This window comes from Eutrigla gurnardus, assembly GCF_963514095.1.
Source record: "Eutrigla gurnardus genome assembly, chromosome: 20".
NCBI lineage: Eukaryota > Metazoa > Chordata > Actinopteri > Perciformes > Triglidae > Eutrigla > Eutrigla gurnardus.
Genome location: NC_139931.1, coordinates 20,304,159 through 20,332,057, shown reverse-complemented (window position 1 = coordinate 20,332,057; position 27,899 = coordinate 20,304,159). Strand labels below are relative to the sequence as shown.

Below are 27,899 nucleotides of genomic sequence, written 5' to 3'. Positions count from 1 at the left end.
TAGATTTTTTTGTTTTGCCAATATTTGGTTTGCTGGCTGCAAAGCTGCTTGTGCACCTACAACCATGATGAAGTCAGATTTAGTTGTAACACACCACACCATCCAGAGTTTGCTATTTATTATGTCAAGTAAAGTTCATAGACAGTAAAGCAACCGTTCTGAACCATTTATTTGAATGAATGTTTATCCACACTATTCTGGAAGGCACATACCTGCTACCTCCTTCACATGGAGTCTCTTCTTCCTCAACATTTCTTTCAGCCTCCTCCTGCACCCTAAGGGCAGTGATGGGAGCCTCACTCTCTTCAGCCTCTCTGTCACTGTCAGACTCACGTGAAGGACACGGACCTGCTTCGGTGCTGCTAGCTCCGGCCAGGCCGGCCCCTGCTGCAAACATCTGCGTGACAGTTAAACTTTTAGCAGCCTGTGCTGCTAGAGCTTTTCTTTTCCCTCAATTTTTCTGCACCGCCTTTGCGTTTTTTACTTTCCTTCTCCATTTTTGTTTTTCGTGTGGTGTTATGTTGTTGTTGTTTTTTTCTCTCGCGCCGTCTCTCATCATCGACTCCTCATCATTAAAAGTGATTGGACGAGGGGGGGTCTAGAACATGCGTGGGTGGGACTCCTGGGCCTCTAAAGCCTCTCATAGGGTCATTCTGTAGACAGACAAGCCACTGGGCCAATCATCACCTCTCACCTCTCTGTCTGCAGCTGATCACTGTGGCCCGAGCTGGTGCACGTCTCTCTCCCCGGGCCGCCCGGGAGAGTTACACTAGTTATCAAAGCAAGGCGAGGCATGGCAAAAAAAAAATAAAATAAAATAAATAAATTAAATTTAAAAAAAAAAAAACGGCCGTCCATCGGCCCATTAGTGACCGGCCCACCGGGAAAAGTCCCGGTACTCCCGATGGCCAATCCACCCCATGCTTACATGCAAATCTTCAGGAGTTACCGCCATTGTAGCTACCGTCTTGTGTCTTCCTCCTCTTCCTCTTCTTCTTCTTCTTTTTTTTTTTAAATTGTTTTAATTAAAAAAAAAAAAAATAATAATTTTTAATTTTAATTCCAACCATAGACTGCTTCCAACTTGCCGCTAACACACAACTTCCTGTCTGTGGCGGAAGCTGTCATCAGCAAAAAAACAGAAAAGGCACCCACGTGGGGTGTGTTTCTGTTTGCCGTTGTGACCAATCATAAGAGGGCCATTCTGAGTGGGATACCATGGTTCTGAGTTTAGCAATATTTCTGAGATGGAAGAAGCAGGTGCGGGATAGGGTTTTGATGTGTTTGTCTAGGAGCATGTTTTGATCAAATAATACGCCGAAGTTTCTCAGGCTGGAGCGGATGTTACAGCTTAAGGCCCCCATGTGGGCAGTCACCTTGGCTACGATGGGATCAGCAGCAACAATGAGAACCTCAGTTTTTTCTGGGTTTAGCTGGAGGGAGTTGCCTGCCATCCAGATCTTAATGGCAGCTAAGCATTCTAAGAGAACATTTATTTTTTCTAAGTTATCTGGTTTAAAAGATAGATATAGCTGGATATCGTCCGCATAGCAATGATAGGAAATACATTTGAAACTATTGATTAGGGGGCCTAAGGGGAGCAGGTAGAGAGCCCAAAGGTTTGGAGCCAACACAGAGCCTTGAGGCAGGCCGCAATGTAAGGCTGCGGGCACAGATGTGTGATACTTACAATTAGAAAATAAAAATTGTGACAGCTAAATATTACTGCACCACAAAATATTTTTTTTCAGTGTACATGTCGCATATGTGACGTCACGTCATCACCCTTTCTCACAGCTCTCCACATGCCCCGACTTATAATGGTTTTCACCTCTCTCTATGTCCCTTGGAAGAAAGCGGTGGAGCAGAGGAATGGCCATGTCTGTACCTCCAGCGTAGGCATTTGGAACACGGACAAATCAAAAAGGAACGGAGCAGGTCGCGTACTGGTGAGTTGGCTAGCTGCCAGCTAACAGCTGATCTGCCGGTGAACAGCTGATCAAGCCGCCAGCTGTCACCGATCAAACGGAGCATAATGGGGCCGAAAAAAATCCTGACCCTTACTACGGAGGAGGTCGATGACATAAAAAAGTCACTCGACTTCCTATCGGAGGAAGTTTCTGCTGTGAGGACGCAGCAGAAAAACATCTTGAAGCTGGTTGATGAGGTGAAGGTGCTCCGTTTGCAAAATGCAGAGAAGGACAAGCGGCTTGCCTACCTGGAAAATCTGGTCGCGGACCTCGAACAATACACCAGAATGAATGATATTGTCATTACTGGAATACCAATTAATCCACGGTCCTATGCGAGGGCGGTGACTGCAAGCAGCGAGGGGGAACCCAGATGTGAGCTGGATGCGAGATCAACCGAGCAACAGGTGGCTGCATTTCTGCAGTCAAAGGGGATTGCTCTGGACTGCAACCAAGTTTAAGCTTGCCATCCGCTACCCAGAAGAAACAACGACAAACCAGTTGTCATACTGAGATTCGTAAACAGGAAGCACAAAGTTGCACTCCTAAAAAAGGGCAAGATGCTCAAAGGCACAGATGTGTACATTAGTGAACATCTGACGAAGACCAACGCTGACATCGCTAAGAAAGCACGCTACCTGAGGATAATGAAAAAAATCCACAGCACATGGACGAGAAACTGCAAAATATTCATTAAGCTTAACGGATCACCAGAAGAGGCCAAGGTACTAATGGTGAGGAACATAGAGGAACTGGAAAAATTGGAATGAATATCCCGTTTGTAAAAATAGACTGGAATGGACTTAAGACGGACTGGAGGTTACAGCACAAACACAAACATAATGCTCGGAGACAGAGCTCGACCTACATTAAATGACAATGGGCACGTAATGCAGTGGATACAGGAACATGAACAACTGGAACCAACAACATTTGAATACAATGAAAGCAGTACATTGGACATAGAACAGGATAGTGATCCAGACAATAACTTTTTCTCCACCATAAACAACACATGCTATTACCACAACAATGATCAGTATAATGATAAAATTATAGCAAAGGATAAACTATCTGTAATTCACTTCAATAGCCGAAGTTTATATACGAACTTTAACAGCATCAGGGATTATCTGCACACTTTTTTTCTTGGTTCTAGTATTGATAATTTCAGGGAATGGATGGAAAGCATGGTAATAAAAATGGGTAACAAAAATATCTTTTGTGGGGATTACAATATTGATATACTAAACCCCAACAATCAGAAAAGTATCGAAGAGTTCTTAAATTCAAGAGAGTCTCTTTCCTACAATCACTAGACCCAGTAGAATAACGTCTCATAGTGCAACTCAGATTGATAACATATTCACCAATGTAATAGAAAACAACACAATAAGTGGTTTATTAATTAGTGATATCACCGACCACCTCCCAGTATTCACAGTATATGATAATAATTGTAGAATTAAAGTAGAGGAACATAAACAATATAGACGAATTAGGACAGAGGAGGCAATAGCTACTCATAAAACATGAATTAATGGCACAGGACTGGGATGCAATATATAATGAAGCAGATGTAAATAATGCATACAACAAATTATTGACCACATTTACTTCATTATATGATAAGAACTGTCACATTAAGATATATAATAAAACACTAGAACATAACAGCAGTCCATGGTTGACTAAAGGTTTAAGAAATGCCTGTAAAAAGAAAAATTTACTCTAAAGGAACTTCATAAAACAGAGAACAGAAGAAGCAGAAGATAAATATAAAAGATATAAGAATAAGTTAACGAATATTATAAGATTAAGCAAAAAAGAATACTATAAATTGAAATTAGAGGATAATAGAAACAATATGAAAGGGATATGGAATATACTAAACAATATTATTATAGATGGTGCTAAACAAAACAATTTACCTAAATATTTTGTTATAAATGATAATGAAAATTACAAGTGGCAAACAGTTTTAATCAGTTCTTTGTAGATGTTGGTCCTGAGCTAGCAAAAAACATCCCAAATCCAGGGCCGGATGGAGACTACATGGATAAACTAATAGAAAGGAATCCCCACTCAATGTTCCTGGAAGCAATAGAAGAAAATGAAATTATCAACATAGTAAAAAAGTGTAAAAATAAAACATCTACAGACTACAATTGCATTGAGATGTTATTAATTAAACAGGTCATTGAGGGGGTATCGAAGCCATTAGCACACATCTGCAATTTGTCTTTTCAAACTGGTACATTTCCAAACCAGATGAAAATTGCTAAGGTCATTCCACTATACAAAACTGGGAGCAAGCACAACTTTACAAACTACAGACCTGTCTCAATATTGCCACAACTCTCAAAAATATTGGAAAAGCTTTTCAACAATAGAATGGATGCATTTTTGGAAAAACGCAAACTATTTTCAGAGTCAGTATCGGTTTAGGGTTAACAGATCACAGGCAATAATTGAGGAAATCACAGATTCAATAGACAATAAAAAACATGCAATAGGAGTATTCATCGATCTTAAAAAAGCGTTTGATACAAATAATCATAACATACTATTCAACAAACTGGAAAAATATGGGATAAGGGGACTAGTATTAGACTGGGTAAAGAGTTCTTTGAAAGGACGGCAACAGTTTGTAAAGTTGGTAATCACTGCTCTGGATATTTGGACATTGCTTGCGGGGTCCCCCAGGGGTCAGTATTGGGCCCCAAATTGTTTATCCTGTATATAAATGATATGTGTAAAGTATCTAGGTAGTTAAAATTGGTCAATTTGGCGGATGACACAAATATCTTTGGTTCAGGAGAAAACATTAAACAAGTGGAAACAGTTATAAATGAGGAAATTAAAAAACTAAAGATGTGGTTTGACTGGAATAAATTATCATTAAATGTAAATAAGACTAAGTTTATGTTGTTTGGCGAATGCACAGCGAACACAAAGGTGCAGATAGAATTAGATGGGGTTCAAATTGAAAGGGTGCATGAAAACAAATTTCTTGGGGTTACAGTAGATGACAGACTGAGTTGGAAACCACACATCAAACATGTACAGTCCAAAGTTTCAAGAAGCATTGCAGTCATACACAAAGCAAAACAATTACTGGAACATAATTCTCTTCGCACACTTTACTGTTCACTTGTCTTGCCATATTTACATTACTGTGCTGAGGTTTGGGGAAACACTTACAAAACTTCATTACAGTCACTTACCATCCTGCAGAAAAGAGCAATAAGGACTATTCACAAGGTCAACTTGGAACTTGGAACATACAAATCCACTTTTTATACAATCAAAACTAGTGAAATTCACAGCAATCATCATGTATAAGGCAAAAAACAGACAATTACCAGAAAATCTACAAAATCTATTTAGGAATCGGGAGGGAGGTTATCAATTAAGAGGGGAACATAACTTCAAAAGCTTAAATAGAAGAACAACCTTGAAAAGTTTGTGTATCTATTTCTGGTGTCAAGCTATGGAACAATCTAAGGGAGGAACTCAAGCAAAGTCCAAGTATTAACCAGTTCAAGAAAATGTACAAAAACATGTTATTTAGCGGGTACAATGGATAATGGTCATTAACGATCATTGGTGATTATTATTTATTAATTGATGTGGCAAGGTGACGAGAGGTAGAGAATGTGAATGTGTAAATGTATGTATGTGTATATGTGTGTGTATGCATGTATAGGTGTGTGTGTGTATATATATATATATATATATATATATATACACTCAACAAAAATATAAACGCAACACTTTTGTTTTTGCTCCCATTTTTCATGAGATGAACTTAAAGATCTAAAATTCATTCCAGATACACAATATTACCATTTCTCTCAAACACTGTTCACAAATCTGTCTAAATGTGTGATAGTGAGCACTTCTGCTTTGCTGAGATAATCCATCCCACCTCACAGGTGTGCCACATCAAGATGCTGATCTGACATCATGATTAGTGCACAGGTGTGCCTTAGACTGTCCACAATAAAAGGCCACCCTGAAATGTGCAGTTTTGTCTCACAGCAAAATGCCACAGATGCCACAAGCATTGAGGGAGCGTGCAATTGGCATGCTGACAGCAGGAATGTCAACCAGATCTGTTGCTCGTGCATTGAATGTTCATTTCTCCACCATAAGCCGTCTCCAAAGGCGTTTCAGAGAATATGGCAGTACATCCAACCGGCCTCACAACCGCAGACCACGTGTAACCACACCAGCCCAGGACCTCCACATCCAGCAGGTTCACCTCCAAGATCGTCTGAGACCAGCCACTCAGACAGCTGCTGAAACAATTGGTTTGCATAACCAAACAATTTCTGCACAAACTGTCAGAAACCGTCTCAGGGAAGCTCAACTGCATGCTCGTCATCCTCATCGGGGTCTTGACCTGACTCCAGCTCGTCGCCGTAACAGACTTGAGTGGGCAAATGCTCACATTCGATGGCGTCTGGCATGTTGGAGAGGTGTTCTCTTCACGGATGAATCTCGGTTTACATTGTTCAGGGCAGATGGCAGACAGCGTGTGTGGCGTCGTGTGGGTGAGCGCTTTGCTGATGTCAATGTTGTGGATCGAGTGGCCCATGGTGGTGGTGGGGTTATGGTATGGGCAGGCATCTGTTATGGACGAAGAACACAGGTGCATTTTATTGATGGCATTTTGAATGCACAGAGATACCGTGATGAGATCCTGAGGCCCATTGTTGTGCCATACATCCATGAACATCACCTCATGTTTCAGCAAGATAATGCACGGCCCCATGTTGCAAGGATCTGTACACAATTCTTGGAAGCTGAAAATGTCCCAGTTCTTGCATGGCCAGCATACTCACCGGACATGTCACCCATTGAGCATGTTTGGGATGTGCTTGACCGGCGTATACGACAGCGTGTACCAGTTCCCACTAATATCCAGCAACTTCGCACAGCCATTGAAGAGGAGTGGACCAACATTCCACAGGCCACAATTGACAATCTGATAAACTCTATGCGAAGAAGATGTGTTGCACTGCATGAGGCAAATGGTGGTCACACCAGATACTGACTGGTTCTGAGTCCCCAGACCCCCAATAAAGCAAAAAAATGCACATTTCAGGGTGGCCTTTTATTGTGGACAGTCTAAGGCACACCTGTGCACTAATCATGATGTCAGATCAGCATCTTGATGTGGCACACCTGTGAGGTGGGATGGATTATCTCAGCAAAGCAGAAGTGCTCACTATCACACATTTAGACAGATTTGTGAACAATGTTTGAGAGAAATGGTAATATTGTGTATCTGGAATGAATTTTAGATCTTTAAGTCCATCTCATGAAAAATGGGAGCAAAAACAAAAGTGTTGCGTTTATATTTTTGTTGAGTGTATATATGGGGATAGGTTAATTGGTGACTCTAAATTGCCCGTAGGTGTGAATGTGAGCGTGAATGGTTGTCTGTCTCTACATGTCGGCCCTGCGATAGACTGGCGTCCTGTCCAGGGTGTACCCTGCCTGCCTGACCCTAAATACAGGATAAGCGGTAGAAAATGGATGGATATATATATATATAAAATTGTTTTTAGACAAAGGGATGAGAGGGTTTATTTAGACAAAGGGGTGAGAGCTAACAAGCTATGATTCTTCTCACTCCTTTTCGAATACGTCAATTATTTTTTTATTTTTTTTTCTGTGCTTCAATATTATTTTGCTTCCTCAAAATCTTCATTTCTATATTATGTTGTGCAAATCATTTGTTAAATAGCAATCAGGAAGCCTTGTACTATTTACATACTCGGAATAAAATAATAATAAAAAAATAAATAAATACAAAGCGGCCTCACACAAAACCATTATCAAACTTCTTCGCCATAAATCCTAGCTTTTTTTTGCATGAAAAATTATCTTTAAAAAGCTCCTTTCCTTTGCATTTAGAGAATTCAAACGGCTCTCTTCATGGCGGCCACTTGTTTACTTCCGGGTCACATCTTCAGTTCAGAACCTTCCTAAGCAAAATAGACTATTTGACTGCAACCTAGGACATGCGTACTGCAACTCCCGTTTTTCTCGTGCTATGACGCACTGAGTCATCGTTAGTGAGCTGCAGGAGGTGGTGAGCAATCACGTATCCATTCTTAACTTTCGCCCTGACAAAAGCTGCCCAGGAGAGCGTTGTGTTACCTGGAAACTCCACTTAACGGGGTCAGAGGTGTAAAGAGAGACAGACACACCGGACGCCACCAGTCCTCCACTGAGAACGCTCCGGCTGCTTCCTCTCCAGTCAGGTGAGGAAACACTCTTCTCTTATTATTACTTCTCAGACGTCAATGTGCTGAATGCTAAAACACAGATTCAGTTTTCTACAGCACAGGACTGCATGAGTCTCACCAGGGACGGCACTAGGATTTAAAGACAGGGGGGGCTTAACCCCCAGGAGAAGCATGTTTTTAGTACTCTATTAGAACTACAACCAGTGAAGTCCAGCTGGTAACAAGTTAAAAGAAATAGTCTTCTTCCATTCTCTTCTGTTGAACAAGAGTTACTGTCATGTTAACTTTTAGACACATTTAAGCTGCATGCTTAGAACCTGATTATGTAAATGTGTCTTAAAGTTATAGCGTATCTAATTCCTCTCTCCGTTAAATAAGCTGCAGGTCTAAAGAATGGAGTTTAATTACACCAGTTACTGTCCTGTAGGTTCAATCAGAGTATGATTCTGTCATAAAGTATACAGTAGAATAAACCGAGACTGGGTTTAAGGTCACATTGAAATCATAAATTGAACTTTAACCAAATAACTGTATTTTGTATGTATTTATTCTGTATTTATTCCAGCAAAATGAGGATGCGTCTGTAAAAACAAATCAAAAACAAAAAGACAAATAGGTTTTAGAGAAATGCTTCTTTCTAAAGTAAATTCTTTCTACAGACTATGATGCTATAATCCTTAAACTATATGTATACCCTTTCATCACTATGAGATTATTCTGAAAATAAAGACTAAACAATGAAAAAAAAAGAAATTCCAAAAATAAACAATAAATAAAACAAAAATATTGGGGAGCCTGAAAGCCTTAATATATCAGATAGAAAGGTCATACTGTATATGCATATAAAAGGGTAACTAAACCCCCAAATTAGCTTAAACTAATGGTTCTGTGTATTTAATTGGGTTGTTGATTGATTCAGGTTCAGGTTGAGCACAACTAACTGAACTAAGAGGTTTGTTTGGCATTGTTCAGGCACGAAAGATCAGGCATGAAATACATCAGATTCAAAGTCATACTGAGCTCCCCAGGTCACCCCCTCAGGTTTGCTGGAAAACATCTTAAATGTAGATAAATTTGTTTGTACCCACCATGCAAAATATTAGCTTTCAATTCCTCATAGTTTCAGGAATACAGACCTTTGGAATTTGACCCCAAAAAAGCGAAAATGGCCTTCAGAAAACAGGGAATATTAATGGGGGAGGGGTGATAAAGAGAGGAACGGCCTTTCGATTATACATCATGTCGTTGCAAACCCGTGCTTGTGCTCACTGAACTGTACCGTGCCAAAGCACGTCTCTTCCAACCGTGCCAGGGCCACTGAGGTGTCCTTGAACACGGTACGGAGCTCACACTAGCCAAGCAAACAGGACTAAGAGGACTAAACGTGCTTGGTTTTTAATATTTTCTTTTGTTTTTATTTTATAATTTGGGTTTTAATTCACTTGTCTTAGTAATTCTAACTGGTAAAACCGGTTCAATTCCGACTGGAATGAAATGTGATATATGCATTTATATTATATTACGTTTGCTTGCTTGCTTGTTTATTCAAAGTGTATTGAAATTGGACACGCTGTTTGTCTGAATCACACCAAATTCAACAAAGAACTCCACGGGGTCTTCAGCAGCAAAAGTGTGAAGTAGCTCTCGTCAAGGACACTATTGTTTTGTAGTTTTCTGCAGTGAACACTGAGCTGGTAACGCCTGCGTTGCTGTGCAGCAAGATGTCGGCGATGCATTGGGAGGCCAGACGGCGTCAGAGTGCTCTGGACCGCAGGACGACCAGAGACAAGCAGCAGGTAAACGCCATGTTGGTATGGAACAGGAAGTACTTTCACTCAGGTAACATACTTCAGAGTGTCCATTATTGGGGTTTTCTTTAGCTCTTATATGATTATGTACCTTCCCAGTGGTGTTCCTTATGGATTCAATGTTCCACATGACCTGATGTAGGCATCTCTGCATATAGACCCTTCTACATTGTGTAACCATGGTGACGTTCATTAGTGTGGCTAGGAGGCGTGCAATAGCTTCTCACGAAATATCGCAAAATGCAACCTAAACAGATGGACTTCCCATAACTGTGTGCTTTTAGTAAGTAGCTAGAATTCATTCCAAGTACTTGTTGGAGAAGCCGTGATCTGAGTTCTGGAGAACTTAAGTCCGTTGGAATACGGATTCTTACGTAGGAACACGTAACAAGCTGACATTTAGATGCTGCTCAGAGTGTTTAAAGATGCACACTAACGTTGTCACAGCCTTCCCTCTTTGCTTGTTGTGTTATGTTTTTAGTAATGTTTTGTAAGGTGTCCTCGGGTGTCTTGAAAGGCGGCAACAAATAAAATGTATTATTATGAGTATCATATCTGGTATTTCCCACTCTGTCAGTCACCCCCCTCCTGACTTTTCTATCAGTAGAGCTTCTTTTTCCACAAGCTCTAATATTGCTATTTTTTCTCTTCTGCTAAAGAAAGACAAGCCTCCAACTGAATCTCTTCTAACAGGCTTTTAATCCTCCTGAACTGTAAAAGTTCTGGCAACCTGGTTGGAGTCATTATTGCCTCACCATCGAGCTGGGTTCATTAAAACCAGATTACCATCGGAACTTCCCAGAAGCCGACAGGTGATGTTTCCTTACGGCATTATCTGTAAGCCAGCAGTCCGAAACCTGTAGCCTCATTTGTTGGTCATCAAAGAGAAGCAGCAGGTTCTGGAGGAGCAGACGTTGATATTTCTGCTTGAGGAACGGCTGATTGGTTGCAGCCCTGTGACCTTGGTTGATGTTGGTTGACCTGGTCAGGGGAGAGGATTGGAGGAGAGGACACAATGGGAATGGGGGGCAAAAACCTTTCCATCCATCCATCCATCCACCCATCCATCGTCTACCGCTTATCCTGTATTCAGGGTCGCAGGGGGGCTGGAGCCGATCCCAGCTGACATTGGGCAAAGGCGGGGTATACCCTGGACAGGTCCCAGTAAATCATTGATCCCCCCAAAAATGTCCTTTCTGCTGATGGTGATCCAGCAGGCTGACTGGCCTGCTTTATTATTGAACAGCAGCAGGGCTGGATGCAACCTGAGGAGGGACATGTGACACCCAAATGTGGGGTCACTCGTTTCCTGGGTGTCTCTGACAGCTCGGATCCTGTTGCGGATTTCCAGCATGAGTTCCGACACAAAACTCTGTTTGTTTTTGGCCAGTTGGATTTAATGGTTACCCTGTTTTATGTTTCAGTCCTGGGTTAATTAGAATGAACTCTAAATAAGTAGAGACTTTTTGAAAAGACTTAACATCAGTTAAAATGTAGCTTTAGCTGTGAAAAATATCCCTCCAACTTCAAAATATGAAATGTGAGCAGTGAGATTGGAGGCAAATTGACTGGGTCTTAAAGCACAGATGATTTAGTCCTGATATATTTGGCCTCCTACACAACTCGGCCTATTCTTTCAACTGCTCATTTCCACTTTCTGTGTATTTGGAGTTTCCTTGGGTCTGAAGTTTCTCTCTTGCTTCACAGCTGTTGCAGAGGGGTTCTGAGACCAGCTGCAATGCATCCCAATCAAGCACACCACAAGAGCAAACAGGTATCAGATATACACAAGGCGGCACATTATGACCACCTGCCTAATATTGTGTACCACCAAAACAGTCCTGACCCGTCGAGGCATGGACTCTTTAAGTCCTGTAAGTTGTGAGGTGGACACATCAGACACATCCATCACACCCACAGATGCTCGATTGGATTGAGATCTGGGAAATTTGGAGTCTTGGTGTTCCTCAATCCATTCCTGAACCATTTTTCATGTGTTGTTTCCAGCTGGAAGCCAGTGTCCCCACTGTAAGGGCGACCTGAAGACCCCCATCCATCTCAGCGCCAAGATCCCCAACAGATTCTCGGTAACTATCCACATCTACACCATCTTAAAGTGATGGTTCGGAGTGAAATGCACCCTAGGTCATTTTCACTATGACATCCAGCCAAATACCCCCTCAGAAGCATTTTTAGTGATGGTCAGCATTGGTCAAGATAGGGCTATCAGCCGAATGGCTTAGCACTAGCGCTATGGTACAGTGGGTATATCTCGTAAATTACCCCACTAATAATGCATGGAATGTTACCAAACTTCTACAGTAGTACACATAGGCTACGTTCACACCGCAGTTACAAGTGACCTGAATCTGATTTTTTCGCTCATATGTGACCCATATCTGATTTGCTTTTGACAATGTGAACAGCACAAGTCGCATTGAATCTGACATTTTCTAATCAGATTCAGGCCACATTTAAATGTGGTACTGAATCGGATACGTATCGGATTTTTTTGAATGCGACTGCAGTCTGAACAGCCAGGTCGCATTTAATGCGACTTTGACTTTCTGACCCGCGCTGCACTGTTTTGTAAATGAATGACAAATAAAGTTGATTGAAAAGCGGGCGGGAGCCAAAACAAACATGGAGGACAGCAGCGAAGCAAATTTGCCGGCTGCCGCCACACCCTGTTTTTAGCATGAAGCCATACAGTCCCACGTTACCGGTTGCCGTTGCCATGTTCGCTTCCGTAAACACCGCTGTGGCGTGATGTCATCAATGATCAACTGCGCATGCGGGTCACTTCAGGAGCGTGAGCTGTTCACACAGCAATCCGTAGACAGGCCGCATTTAAAGAGGTAATGTGAACAGCCAAACAAAAAATCGGATTTGAGCCATAAATCGGAATTGTGCATTAAGACCTGCGGTGTGAACGTAGCCATAGGGTCTGTACTCACAAAACGAGGCATTTGAAAGTTTGTAAGTACACCAGCAGTTTATTTAAAAGAATACTTGCCTGATAGCTTCTATCCTCGGTTGCTATGCTACCGCAGCGTAGACTTAACAAGTGTTGACAAGTGTTGACCTGATAATACAAGCATTTATAAAAATTCAGCGAAACTTTTTCATACTCTCGTGTGAAACTCGCGTCACGGCATCGGCTGGGTTAACACGGAAGTAGCGTCTACGCTGCGGTAGCGTTAGTTAGCGTTAGTAGCCGAGGATAGAAGCTATCAGGCAAGTGTTCTTTTAAATAAACTCCTGGTGTACTTACAAACTTTCAAATGCCTTGTTTTGTGAGTACAGACCCTATGTGTACTACTGCAGAAGTTTAGTAACATTCCATGCATTATTAGTGGGGTAATTTACGAGATAATCAAGATGTACCATCGCGCTAGTACTAAGCCATTCGGCTGATAGCCCTATCTTGACCAATGCTGACCATCGCTAAAAATGCTTCCGAGGGGGTATTTGGCTGGATGTCTTGGTGGAAATGACCTAGGGTGCATTTTACTCCGAACCATCACTTTAGACCACATCCTCCGCTTATGACGGACAGCTATAAGGAATCAGAGCTCTCAGTAGCACGATCTCCTATCTTAGTAAGGGAACTTTGTAAAAACAGAAAACATTTTGGTGTATTTTCAGAGGAATAATCCCCATTTATCCTCCAGTCTATACAGTACACCCAGCAGTAATGAAGAAATGAAGAAGACGAGGGACAGCCCTGTTCTCTGACCACCTGGCCGGATGGCTGCACTGCAGCTGCAAGCTCTTCACAGCAGCTCTGCATTTGGATTTGTCGAATCAAATAAAATGTTTTCACGTTTAGTGTAGTGACATAATTTTGTGCCCAGATCCAGAAAGTTTATTTATTTTGAAGGCCAAAGCTGTCATCAGCTGGCTCTGAGTGGCTTCCTGCCCAGGCTGAGTAGTCCTGCACACATGTACCGACTACAAGTACTTCTCTTGAGAAAGGTCTAAATTAGCGGTGTCGGGCATACGGCCACCAACATGATACTGCTACATTATATAAAGTGGTGTGATGCAATATTAATGTTCTGAATATTTAATTTAGCACCTTTAAAGCTGCAGTCCGTAACATTTTCATCTATGTCATTGTCTTTTAAGTTCCCATCTATCAAAGAGTGAGTTAAAACAATGGTGGTTGATCATGTGACCACGAATGAAAGTGCTTATACTTGCTGCTTTGCCCAGAAATAGGATCTCCTGTCTGTGGCCACATTCCCACTAAACTCTAAATGAGTTTGATCTTTTTCTGTCAGTCAGCAGCAGTCGGTCTGCAGGTGGAGCTACTCACAGAAGTATGCTGCATTCACTTGGAATAGGAAATCGGTAACTTCCAACTGCTGAGTCAGGCTCCCTCTATTCTAAAGTGTTCGACCAGGTTCATTTAATTACTGCTGACTCACAATGGAGGATCAACAGGCAGAGAAAGACCATTCAACTTCCAGTCCAAGAAAAAGAAACAAGAAGCAAAAACAATGCTTTCTATTGTATTAAGTGCTTATTTGCAAAGTTAGCATGCCAACATTCATTTAAGCTGACTTTTCAACAAACAAGAAAATCCCCGACTAGATTCAGTTCTAGCTTTTTATATTATTAATTGCAATGGAGAGAATTTTCATTGAGAATTGAACATGAAATGTTATACAGTATTTAAATGTCCGTTTAGAACACATGCTAGTGGTTTGTCTTCATGTCGCCCAAAAGGAAAACGAGTCAGAAATCATTAGTGTAATGACTTTAATAGGAGACAGATTGATTTGTACATCAGAACCGTGTTTGTAAAGTGCAACACAGAAACAAAGAAAAACCTCTTTTCTCTTCCTCCATAAATACTCGACTTGTATTCATACCTCAATATGACAATATTTCACCTGACATCCCCTCGTAGGAGCACACAACACATTCATTTAACGCAAAAATGACACAGCACAGTATGTGGAGACCCTTCGCCTTCGTCAAGTGCACATTTCCGTCGGGTTCCACGACGCCAACAGGGGTTCGGATTAATTCGGAACCCACGGGGGAACGTTGGCGAGATTCAGTAGTCAATATGATGCTAAATGGAAGGAAGTCTGGAATTCATGACGTGAAGTTGATGATAAATTATGGCAGATAAGAATTTACCCTATACGACCTCCAAAACAAACTAACCAACAACCCGTGATATGTTTCACCATCACGTTTGAAATACTTCTCACCAGGATTTTTCCCGTCGGTTTCTTGGCAGGAAAGCAAACGATTACATTTCCCAAAAATGTCAAGTGATTCCTTTTAACCTTGTTGTAAATTGATTTGTATTTACTTTGTAGCTCTGCATAAAGGACCCTGCAGAACGACCATATCTGTACTACAGCACTTATTTATATATTACATATACACAAAATGAACAATACTCCTACTACAAGGGCCATTTTATTAAATGATGACTTGAACTCGAACCCCAAATCCTCCAAGTCCACTCGCTGGCAAACAGAAAAACAAATCTCCAATCAAATCTGGTAAGAAGAACATTAAAAAAACACACATACAGCAGTGCAAGTTCAACCACCACACAGTAAGCCTGAAAACACGACATCATCACCGAGCATTCAAAACAAAAGCACCTTAAACGACCTTAGAACTTGAACGAATGAAGTCAACGGATAGCCATTGCTTCAAACTAAGAGGTTCTGTATATATTCATATATTTGTGAAGGAAAAAACACATTTTCACACGCTGTTCAATTCCAGTTCAACTTTTTGGAATGACTGTACACACTTTTTCATGTGCTCTATCAACAGAAGAACCTGAACACACCGGAAAAGCACAAAACAGAAAATGGTAGATGATTCTGATCCTATTTGAATTCATTAAAGGTTCCCCGTCAGCTACTTTAAGCAGCCGTTTGTCTCTGGCTCATTTGTGGCATGCGTGACGTTAAGCTTGTAATAATCACAGATTTTTAGTTATCCCATTTGTTTATTCATGTCACTCGTGCTAGCTGAAGTCGTGCTTTGTTCGGTCTGTCCGCAAGAGGACAAGCAGACGACTTTTTAAAATGCTTGTTTCCTGAATGGAGTCCGGCTGGATCGGAGGTAGGCTATGCTAACGCTGTAGCTGCTCCATCAACACTCACAGTAAACATCACAGCATGAAGCTCATTTCTAAGTGAATTACCTTTTCCCCCCACTTTCACGTATTCGCCTCATTCGTGTAGCATCTTTGCGTTGACTTTGTATGCAATAACGCCACTTTACTTTTGGTGTGAACGCACCATAAGGGTACATAATTCAATTAAAAAAACGTAATTTGTCCCCGGGGGACAATTAAGGTACCGGTATATTACTGGTACAGTAGACCCCAATGATACCCAACCCTAGTTGTACGACTCTTATGAAGAAGTTCATTTGAAGCATACTGAGACCTTTAGTGGGACTATGAGGTTCAGGGATCACTGAGGATTCTTAGTATAAACCAGCCAGAGAGTGTGTGTGAGATGGGGAAGTCACTATTAGGAATAAAGCTTATGCTGACTGATACCCCTTTTCCACCGAGGCATTTTGAGGGCCGGTTCGGAGCCGGTGCCCAATCGCGAACCAGTTCTTCCTGTTTCCACAGACAAAGAGCCGGCTCTCGGCCTGGAAAACTGGTTCCCGAGTGGCCCCAACTCCTTGCTGGGCTGGAACCGGCCCCGGAGAAGGTCTTGCTTACGTTAGGGGCTGGGGGCGGGGTTAACGCTCGAGGCAACGGGGGAAAATACGCCGCTGCGGAGTTTTACTAACGTTACTGTTCCCGGTAAGTTTCATTTTTAAATTGTTTCACCTCGTTTCAAACCAACGACACATTTCTGTTTAGTTTCCCAAGCTAGTGATTACGTTCGTAACAGCAGCAACTAGTGGCTATGCATCCTCGGGTAATGTAAGCTGGCCGGCTAGCTAGCCAGCTAGCGTGATATTGCTAACAACAACGTTAGCATGCCACTTTCTGACTGCCGTTGGCTCACTAAACGTTACCAACTACCAACGTGACTTAACATCTGTCTTCACAGCGTCGTGGACACGTTTGTGATTAAACCGCTGTTCTCTGGTTTGTGTTTGTAGAGCTGTCGGACATCGGCGATATTGAACGGAGGTCCAACCTGCAGATGACTAAACATCAAACACTCCGATCTATTGATCACACACTGTTCTACACTTTAAAAAATGTTGTGATTTTAGTATTTTGTGTATTTTAGTGTTATTGTATTATTTGCCAAAATAAACACTTTTTCTGAAGAGACATGTCTGCTATGCTTGAAATTAGCGCTGCGGGGAAACCTCAGACGTATACAGTGACGTAATGACGTGGCTCTCTGGGCTCTCTAGCCGGTGGAAACGCAAACAGGTTCTCAGACGGTTCGCAAGTTGAACCAACTGCGAACCAGCACGGGCACCGGCCCGGTTCCTGAACTAGGTTCGCGTTGGTGGAAAAGGGGTATGAATGGTCCCTGTGACCTGCAAGCTTTTTAAGGCCAAACACTCATCCAACGTTCATGTGGGTTTATGTTTTTTTTTTCTGCTCTCAGTAGTCATCAAATAAACATCAGTAGATTATGCACACGGCACACTGAGAGGTGTGGCAATAGAAACTATCATGGGATGTTCAGGGTGCAGAACAGGATGTTGAGACAAAACCTGAACCCAGGTACAGCCTGTTCACCCTGCTGCATTCTGGGAAGAGGTACATGAGTGCAGACTTCAGATCAGCTGTGAGGAATTCAATGTAATGAAAACTAAATGGAACTTTGTCAAACTATAATAATAATGATGATGATGATGATGATGATGATGATGATGACCCTGTGGAGCCGGGGTGTGTACATCAAATGTGATTAACGGAGAAAAAATTGGATTCAAGCAGAATCCAGTAGAGCGCTTCCCGTATGGTGTTATATTTTTGCCACATTTATGAAGGAGCAATGTGAGATTTTGAGCGCAGAAAAATATATTTTGCGAGCACAGAAATTATATTTTGACGAGAAATGATACGCGAGCAAAACATAATTTCATTTGAGCAGGCAAAAATATATTACTCTCACTCAGTTTTACTCATGCCCTCTCTAAAACTTTTGCTCGCTGCGCTGCAGACCGCTGCACACGCACTCTCAATCTGTCTGTAAGCTCGCTCAACTTGGCACAGCGTTACAAATGTGCCACAATATCAACCAATCAGAGACTTGGAGAAGCTCAATTCTGATTGGCTGTTTCGTCTCCAATCACAACGCTTCCATAACACGCTGAATGAGTGGGATTTTAGATTTCCAGCCGGCAGAATGGCTAGAAATTCATAACTCACCTGACTTTGTGGCGTATTATTGTTTTCACCATTTGATTCTGCCATTCTGTCGGTTGGAAGCGAGCGTACAGACAAAGTTGAGACACAGAAGGGACAGATTGAGAGCGCGCGTGCAGCGGTCTGCAGCGCAGCGAGCAAGAGTTTGAGAGAGGGCATGAGTAAAACTGAGTGAGAGTAATATATTTTTGCCTGCTCAAATGAAATTATGTTTTGCTCGCGTATCATTTATCTTCAAAATATAATTTCTGTGGTTGCAAAATATATTTTTCTGCGCTCAAAATCTCACATTGCTCCTTCATAAATGTGGCACAAATATAAAGCCATATTCGCCAGGGCAAAGCTGTCGGAGGGTGATTTGATTGGCTACCTGATACGAGTGTGACACTGACCTGCGCTACGACTACGTGCTGAGAAGTTTGAAACTCTGACACGTGTCTAAAAACACCTGGCCTCCCGTACAGGAGGGTCACAGGCCAGATTAAAAAAGAAAACATTTTCCTTAATAAATTACATTTCAAAATGATGATCCTTCGGCCAACGCTGGAATATCTTCCCTGGGAGCTTTGGATCGTGCACAAAGTAAACACAACTTAACATGACGACGTCAGTTCTCTTAGCTTCGTCTTCTGGAATGATTAGCGATCCTCATCCAGGATGAACACAGCAGACGTCTCAGAAGAAGCAGCTGTGCTCACATGTCGGTAAAAGCAAGTCAATCAGAGCTCTGAGCTGTTTCCAATCATTGACTATCTTCCCATGTTTATCACTGGACCACTGATGGGATACCACAGAATCAGTAAAAAGGACGACTGGGGGATTCAGACCACCTTGGGACGATCACCGTCCACGGCTGATCGCCACACCAGGAAGAGAGATGGAAGCTAAGCTAGCCCAGCTAGGAACTCAGGCAACTCCACTACCCAGCATGCTCCTGGCTGTCTGATGTGCAGTCACAGGAAAATAAGATGGAAAATGCACAGAGGAATGAGCTAAATGGGCTACAACTGCACTTCAGGGTGAGTCCCTGTGCTGCAGGATGACGTGGACAAAGGGACAACTGCACGTTGGCATACTGTGTCGCGTTTAAATACATGTGGAGCAATGGCCTCATGGGATATGTGGTCTTAACCTTGGGAGATGCAGAACGCACACAGCTCCTTCTCTTTCTTCGTCTCCTTTAAATTCCTGCTCTGATTAACGTCTCCTTGCGTGGTCATCACCTGGACCAATCAGAGGAGAGATGGGCAGGAGGAAGAGAAAAAGGTCGATAGGCAGAAATTAATTTCTCTCTTCCAGTCTTTCCTCCTCTTCTCTCCTCTTGTTTCATCTCATTCTCTCTCCCTTTCTCCTCTTCCTCACACCCCCCCCCCCCCTCTCTCTCGCTCTCGTCAGTAGCGGGTGGAGTACCAGTCATTGTCAGTCATCTGAACAAGCTCGTTGACCACATCCAGCAGGTTGTAGTTGTATTTCTTCAGCAGCCGCTGGTTCAGTGGCCGGTCCCCGAAGCCCATCTCCACCAGCACGGCCATCATGGTGTCCTGGGTGGAGGCGTCCACCGGAGGCTGCAGCACAAACGAAACACCATCAGTCCCCCGAATGGAATGTCCCACTTCATTAAAAGGCATTATTAAGGGCACCATATTACCATACCGGATATTTTTTGGATATCTTTATTTCCTTGGGAAGGCTTTAATATCTTATTGATGCAAGGCTTTTTTTTTTAAAATGCATGTGCCCACATATGGTGGTAACTACAGTAAAGCCCAAGTTATGCTTCCGCGTCGACACAACGCAAGGGGGCTTGCGGACCCCTTACGTCCTTGCGGACCCCCCTTACGTCCAACGGAAGGGCCTGACGTGCACCTCCCAAAAATCCTAGACGCGCGTCGAGGCGACGCAACACCAACGCAGCGGCATTGGCTGTGATTGGTCCGCTAACTACATCCGCTGGAGACCGCTATCCGGTTTCCACTCATAAACACCGCCATTTAAACTTTTAAAAGGCTACTTTTATTGTTTGCACCTCGTTTTATTGTTTGCACCTTCTCGCTTTTGCACAAAGAAATAAAACACCAAGTTCTGAAAAATTGTGGACGTTTAAAGCCGGAAGGTAAATGAATACGCTAACGCTAACGAGGCTAACGACGATATACGTCAAGAGTCTCGGTCGGTCGGTCAGTCTTTACAAAAAACATAGCGCCCTTTACCGGTGTGGCATTGAATTGCATTTCGACACGTAAACCCAACGCAGAACCATCACGGTCTCCAAGCAACTGCGTGGCCGTTGCGTGGCCGTTGCGTGATCACTACGCGGAAGCATAATCAGGGCTTAACCGTTTTGCCTTACCTTTTGCTTGCTGATGCTACGGTATGAACCTAAAACAGGTCCCTGATTTCTTTCCGAGTACATTACCAAATATTAAATAATTAATTAAATTAAATAATTAAATATTTAATTGACTTCACCAGAAGCAAAGTGTATATTAAATGACACGAGTAGTCTCCTCGCATTAAGTTAGCTTGCTAAGTTAGCTAATGTAGCAGTTAGCTGTGCATGGCGAGTTCTTTTGACGAAGTGCTGCAGAGTTAATGTGAGATGGTGACTACGTATTAGTTCACATAAATGCAGAAAATGGGTTCATGGCAGTTTATATGGGCCAAACAGTAAACATGTAGACTCCTCTAGTTTGTCAAAATAATCTCTGATTTGAAATTTTCAGAGACATTTTAAGCTAGCTGTGGGTCTTCTCCCACCAAAGAAAATGTAATACGTTTGAAAGTGCATATAATAAAAGTACATTTCGGCGACTCAAATAGTGCACTTCAATATTTGAGGTACTTGTTCTGCCGTTTTCACATTTTATGTAAGTTTGTACTTCTAGCCCCCTACATCTCTGAGGGAAATACTGTACTTTGAGCTTGACGAGATGTATTTAATTACTTCTTGCAGATTCAGATACTTACAAAATAACAACCAACTAGCAACTATTACTGAGTAGCGTATAGCCTACTTGTTAAACAGACAGTGAGAAGGGATACAAGAGAGGCTTCCTGACCTGAGTGGGACCTTGTCCAGTGAACAGAGCTTTGTAGGCTGAGGCAGCGACGGACAGAGCTCCTTTCACCAGGCCGCTGGTGATGCCTGGGTTCCTGAGGAGGGACAGTGAAGGGGTCACATACAACATCCTCACTGTACTGATAGTGATATACTGTTGCACTTTCTTCCAACAAATGTACTTATTGTAAATCACTTTGGATAAAAGCGTCTGCTAAATGCCCTAAATGTTAATGTAATGGGGGACTGCTATTTCTTGGCTATACGTCCAACTTCGCATTTCCCCAAAAACAATGACGTATTCAGTGGGAACTTATTGCCACTTTAGCATCAGCGCTAACAATCTTGCTAACTGACAGTTGACAAACCGCAATAAAGCTCGTCGTACCTCATATAAAACGGCCAGTAAAGGGACCAGGAGAGAACTGTAAACCGCTCTGGTGGGTTTGTGACAGAACAGCGTTAGCATATTCCAGCTAGCTAGCGGGTTAGAAGTAGAGGTGAGACAATACATCAAAATATCGATATGCCAAATATCAATTTATTTATTTTTTTAATCAATATTTTTATTAAAATATGCAGGTGCTACTTAGCCTGTGTGCATTTAGCCTGTTAGCATTTTGCCTCACCAGAGTCACTATTCATGACTCCTTGGCCTTTTGCCAGTTTATGTCTGTATTGGAATGATGGCACATGTAGACATGTTCAGTCAGTGTGTGTTGGAATACATCGAGTATAGCAGAACCGCAGTATCGTGATATCATCGTTAGGGGTTGGCTTGTGTAAAAATGGTGATTCTTATTTTCTAAGATTCTAAATCGATTCATAATTTCCAAAAATCGATGTCATCTTTGATCTTAGACTTGTCTTGTATTTACATATTGTAATCAGATAAACTATTTCAAAAACATTTAAATTATATAATCTTATGCTGTCATGCCATAATTTGCCACACCGGCTTTATGAGCTCAGAGAGGACTGGAGTAGATCCTGAAGCATGTACTCATTCAAAAATCGATTTTGAATCGTGAATAGGGATTTTTTTAATCGAAATGCGACCTCAAGAATTGGAATCCACGTGAGACACCCAAAGATTCCCACCCCGAATCATCGTTATTGTGGGCAAGATATTGTGATATTACCCTTTATACAACAGGTGAGATTTAGTGAGGTAGGGGCCTTGGTGCAGCCAGCAGAACGATATGACTTCTGAATGTGAGAGTGTATGAGAGTGTGTGAGACCTGGGGTCCTCAGGGTCGCCCTCCTCGGTGTCTTCAGTAGCTTCAGTATCATCCATCTGAGTCTGTTCAGGACCGGAGGCTGTGGTACAACAAAGCGTTGCATTGTCATCCACATTTTAAAATAAAGTATACGCCTATTCACATTTATATCTCCCAACATCCATGAACACATCGGCATGTGCATGAAGGAGGACAGGGTATGCCGTGCTGCGATGGCTGAAGACTCTTTGGGCTGTTACACACCTGAAAGTCAGAACCAAACCATGGTTCTTTAGCTTTTCTGGAGTGGAGAAGTTTGGATACTACTTAGCACTGGTTTATTACAGTGGATATCTTAAAGGCCTCCAGTATGGAGACCCGCCCTGGTAGCGATGTAGCAATATGCTTACCGTCCTCTGTTTGGTACAGTTCACAGCCCTCTGCTCCGTCTCCGTCAGGGTCCACATCGGTTTCTCCACTGCTCCCTGGACTGCACGACATCAAGAGCAAGACCTTTGTCAAGTTTTTACAACAAACACTAAGCCACTCCAAAGCCACCCCGCTTAAAACAAACCAACAAACAGATGTTTTTCAGTGCAGAGCTGCAGCTGACTGTTCTAATGGCGGCAGGTGAATCCGTGCACGACTTTTAACCTAAACCCGATGCCATAGAAGTAGTCCAGACTCACACTCGTGGCTTGTGACGCCCCAACAGTTGGATTTAGTAAAAAACATCATGTTTGGCTTAAAATAACTATGACATGAAGATTAAAACATCAAAGCTGCAATGACCAGAAGAGGAAATGGTTGTATATTAAGTGAGATACTCGAGAGCACTTTAGCCTTTTTTATGGTATTGTGATATGTGAGGGATCCCACCCTCCGTACTGACCTCGGTGTGACAGCGGCTTGCGGAGGTGCAACCACTTCAGGAGTCAGAGGCTCGTCATCCAGCGTCTGAGACGTACAAAGCATATCGTTGGCACTGCTGGTGCCCGACACCCCCATCCCTGGCGGCGCCGCCACGTCATCCGCCTCACCCAGCTCCCCCTCCTGGGGATCGGGAGATGGGGTTTCTGGGTCTGTGGGAGTTTTGGCTGGGAGGTCACCAGGCTGGGACATAGCAGAGCTGAAATGGGACAAGACATGGGCAATGTTAAAAACATACATCCACCAGTGGCCCTTTTGGAGGCCCCTAGTTAGGTGTGCACACGGCCCTGCGGCCTCATGCTCCTTCATGGGGGTTGGCACCCTGTTTGACTGATGCAAAGAGGCTTTATAGGTAAATAACAATAACTTAGCGGCCAGCTGCCGTTAGCAGCGAGCTTAGAAGTCACACACCTGTACATGGACTCCCCCAGTGGCCGACTGGTGTCGAAGCAGTCAGGGAGGATGATGATGTAATCCTCCGAGGAGGTGGAGGAGGAGCGACTCCTCGTCCCGTCTCTCTTCTCCTCTCCCTCGTTCTCCTTCCCCTCCCCCGGCCCCGTCTCTCTCTCCTTCCCCCCCGACTCCACACAGACCGTCTCCACGTGGGCCTCCTCCCCTTCAGCTGCGTCGGGATCAACAGAACAAAGGCTCTCAGACAGCACGGCTCACATTTACATTTCTGCATCATCACAACGACTGCCATGAACTCTTTGGGCGAGGTCGTGGCTGCAGATGCTTTACAGGTGGTCAACGGCCGTGGCGGACGTAATGAGTGGGATGGCGTGAAATTGGACATAGTCACCAGACTTCAGCCATTGGTTTGTGGACTGACAGTTTGAAGCTTCAAGTTCGCCATCTTGGCGGTCGGAACAACCACCGCCACCTTTTTTCAAAACCAGAAGTGAAATGATAGGGTGGACTGAGCAACTGATGGGGGTCAGATTAGGCCGAGACCAGGATTATCTGCAAAACCATCGTCTACCACTCTCTTTTTTACACATAGATGTACATTATTATTAATAATTAATATTCTCAACTTTTCAGCATCAATCAATGTCACTATCGGCACAGGCAGCCAATCGAATGAATTAAGGGGTGGGCTTTACTGCTTATGGACGAAAGGTTGATATTAGTGGTTTATGTCTCTTATGTCACTGTAAATGACCATGTATGGAGTCACAGGAAAGAATAAATCTGTAAAAGGACACAAAAAATAAATGTGCATTCAAGCTGCTGGATACAGAATGTCACGCACCAGGAGGGAGACTTTTACTAAAAGTTCAGTGGTGATCAACAGGTTTATAGAAGCTGCCAGTGTTCGTGTTGAACCAGTGACCGTGTTAACTGGTGCCTCTTGTCAGTGGTTGCTAGCGGTTAAGGCAGCTGTCGGTGTCCTCAGAAAAGCCTTCAATCCATTATAAATACGTCTGTGTTTATGATCTACGTCAACCATTTACTGAAGTTACTACCAGCTGAGAGTCACCAGTTAACACGGTCACCGTTAAAACCGAAACATCCTGATCCTGTCAATTCTGGAGAGTCTGTTGGAATACGGATTCTGGCGTAGGAACACGTAACATGCCGACATTTAGATGCTGCTCAGAGTGTTTAAATGACGTTGTTGGTGGGGGGGGGGGGGGGGGGGGCTTGAGACCGGGGAGGGTCCACCGACCGAGGACCACATGCCTTCTCAATATGCCACAGCCACATTCATTCAGCACCCTGTCAATGGACAGCAACAAGTACTAAACATAGTGCCCAATACAATAATGTAATAAATCCTAATATGATTCTTGTGCACAGCATATTCATTTTGTTTAAGGCTGGTATTTGTGCACACGTGCAGATGAAGGGCTTTTTTAGAAACAACACTTTAACTGCTAGAAAAGTATAGGCGAACTGATTCATGTTATGCCCCAAAACACACCTATGACTCATTCAGAGATGATGAAGTCCTTTGACTAGTAAAAGGGGAGTTGGACCAGGCACTTAAGAGCATGCACTATAGATCGCTTAAATAGGGTCCTTTACCTTTAAAGTCAAAGTTAAGCAGCAAGTCAAGTGGAGTCTAGTCATGTCATCAGAATCATGATCTTATGTGAAATGGGATCTCAGCTCGACTGCTCTGTTTTCTGCCGTCACCTGCGGTTGCATGCTCCTGGACAGTGGAGGACGTGGGCGGAGCAAGGAGCAGGGTCGGCGCCGAGCTGGGGCCGGGTCCCGGGGCCAGAGCCACAGACAGTGGAGCGGGCAGAGAGGCCTTCAACGGGGGAGGGAGGGAGGCCTTCAGTGTGGCCGCTGGTTTCAGTGGGGCTTTGGAGGTTCTGGGGCTGCCGTCTGGGCTCTCCTCGCTCTTACTCATCACACAGGAGGAGGAGGAGCTGACAGACTGAGTAGCCGGACTCACCACTGAAGGAAAACAGTCCACTGTTAGATAAAGGTGCTGGTGCTGTAATGCTTTTTATTTCACATACATGCAAACACATGCAGCTGCAGGCAGCATAAAGAGTCCAATCTAAAATACTTCCAATCTAAACCTTTACACACCAGGGGTGTGACCAACAGACCAGAAATACTCACCTGCAAATATTATATGTCTTGTGCTTTTATTGTGAAAGGTAAGAATAGAAGGAGTAGATCTGCGCTGCTTTTGTCAATTACACAAACATCAGTTCAAAATATATATATTTATGTATGAAGAAAAAAATATTGAATTAACCGCACAAAAAATGTAATGTCATGCTTTGTTAGGTCTGTCTGCAAGACGACAAGCTAACAAATTTGGATAAAAATGCTTGTTTTCTGAATGGAGTCTGGTTGATGGGTGCTAGCTATGCTAACATTGTAGCTGTTCCATCAACACAGAAATAAATACAGTAGAGACCTTGTTGTTTGGACCACAGACAGTCTCTGGTTTCTCCACATAGTCTGGTCTGGTCTCTGGACTAATGTGAGCTACTATCTAGACCTCTGGGGGACCACAGACAGTCTCTGGTTTCTCCACATAGTCTGGTCTGGTCTCTGGACTAATGTGAGCTACTATCTAGACCTCTGGGGGACCACAGACAGTCTCTGGTTCCTCCACATAGTCTGGTCTGGTCTCTGGACTAATGTGAGCTACTATCATAGGTCCGTGTGAAATGTAATTCAAAGAAGAAATAGGGATTTACATTCTCACAATGCGAGATTATTTCAATCACTTATTCACAACCAAGAGTAAACCCTGCTGACTCATGTTTACCTGCCCCTGGGTGTGACCGTCTTAGAGGGGTGTGGTCAGGGGCCTCCTCCAGGGTCATTGAACGAATCACAGTCTCACAAACAAACTGAGTCCCGCTGATGTCGTCCTCCCCTTCCTCCTGAGCCGGGAGTCCACCCCCCTCCGCTCCTGAGCCCGCCCCATGGGGGACATCTGAGGACCAACAACAGGTGGATCAATGTTTGGCAGACCGGGGCCCTCACTTATCATTACAACTCCTGCTGACCACGAGGGCCAACGAGAGCCAAATATGCCCAGTGGTACACAGGAAGAATTTAGGCTTGGGCCGGTTTTCAACATTTTCAAACCGGTTTGGTATTAAGCCAAACACCGGATCGGTATACCGACTTTAACCACTAGATGTCGCACTTGCCACAGCAGACCCTCCCAAATAAAACGGTCGGCCTTTTTACACGGAAGATTCTGCAATGATCACGGAAAGGAGAGTCAAAAATATGCAGCGATCGGCGTTTATAAATAACTGCTTTGCAGCGTAACGTGTGTCTCTTTTTACAAAACATCACAGCTTTACGGAAACACAGGGGGGTTCGGCACCGCAGGCCATGTGACATATTCAATGAGCGTCAGAAATCTGATTAGCCCGAGGCTTCAAAACAATGGTGAAAGGGGAACTTTTGCTCGTCTCGCATATTTACACGACTCTTCAATCGCAAACAAAGTTGCTTTGTTGCTCCTACTCCTACTTTCTCGTCCTACTCCTACTCTTACTCTTACTCTGACTCCTACGTTCACTGTTACATCCTTCTTCTTCTCTTACTCCTACTGCTACTCTTACTCCTAATTTCACTCTTACATCCTACTCCTTTTCCTGCTTTTACTCTTCCTCCTACTCTTATTAAACAGTACACATGCAAGTATATATGTCCGAAACCGTAGTATGAAACCAATAGTATGTGATTCACATGCTGTTTCTGGTGAAATATTACAGTATCCAAACAAACATGGCATCAATATCCCACAATGCAATGTGGTAGGGACAACAACACTCATAACATACACTGGTGGACGGCTCTGCAATATCAATAACG

At 43.2% G+C, this 27,899-nt stretch overlaps 1 protein-coding gene and 1 long non-coding RNA gene across 3 annotated transcripts in view; one reads left to right on the top strand and one right to left on the bottom strand.

The window, feature by feature from the left end:
• The first annotated feature begins 8,184 nt into the window (after positions 1-8,184).
• On the top strand, positions 8,185-13,823 carry LOC311030485. The gene is made up of 5 exons (XR_014598989.1): positions 8,185-8,248; positions 9,951-10,029; positions 11,749-11,815; positions 12,049-12,128; positions 13,716-13,823. It is a non-coding gene; the product is annotated as an uncharacterized lncRNA (long non-coding RNA).
• A 974-nt stretch (positions 13,824-14,797) lies between these two features.
• nbr1b (NBR1 autophagy cargo receptor b) overlaps positions 14,798-27,899 on the bottom strand; it is a 29,599-nt gene continuing 16,497 nt past the window's right edge. Inside the window, exons 16-24 of one of the 2 annotated variants that reach the window (XM_084036214.1) lie at positions 26,833-27,003; positions 25,734-26,000; positions 24,003-24,213; positions 23,554-23,790; positions 23,072-23,151; positions 22,683-22,761; positions 21,442-21,535; positions 17,570-19,947; positions 14,798-16,468 (exon numbers count right to left, since the gene is read on the bottom strand). In XM_084036214.1, the coding sequence (XP_083892340.1) occupies positions 19,774-19,947; positions 21,442-21,535; positions 22,683-22,761; positions 23,072-23,151; positions 23,554-23,790; positions 24,003-24,213; positions 25,734-26,000; positions 26,833-27,003 (1,313 nt within the window). In that variant the 3' untranslated portion in view covers positions 14,798-16,468; positions 17,570-19,773. Of the gene's footprint in view, positions 16,469-17,569; positions 19,948-21,441; positions 21,536-22,682; positions 22,762-23,071; positions 23,152-23,553; positions 23,791-24,002; positions 24,214-25,733; positions 26,001-26,832; positions 27,004-27,899 lie in introns of those variants that run through there. The other variant, XM_084036215.1, reaches the window with a different exon arrangement.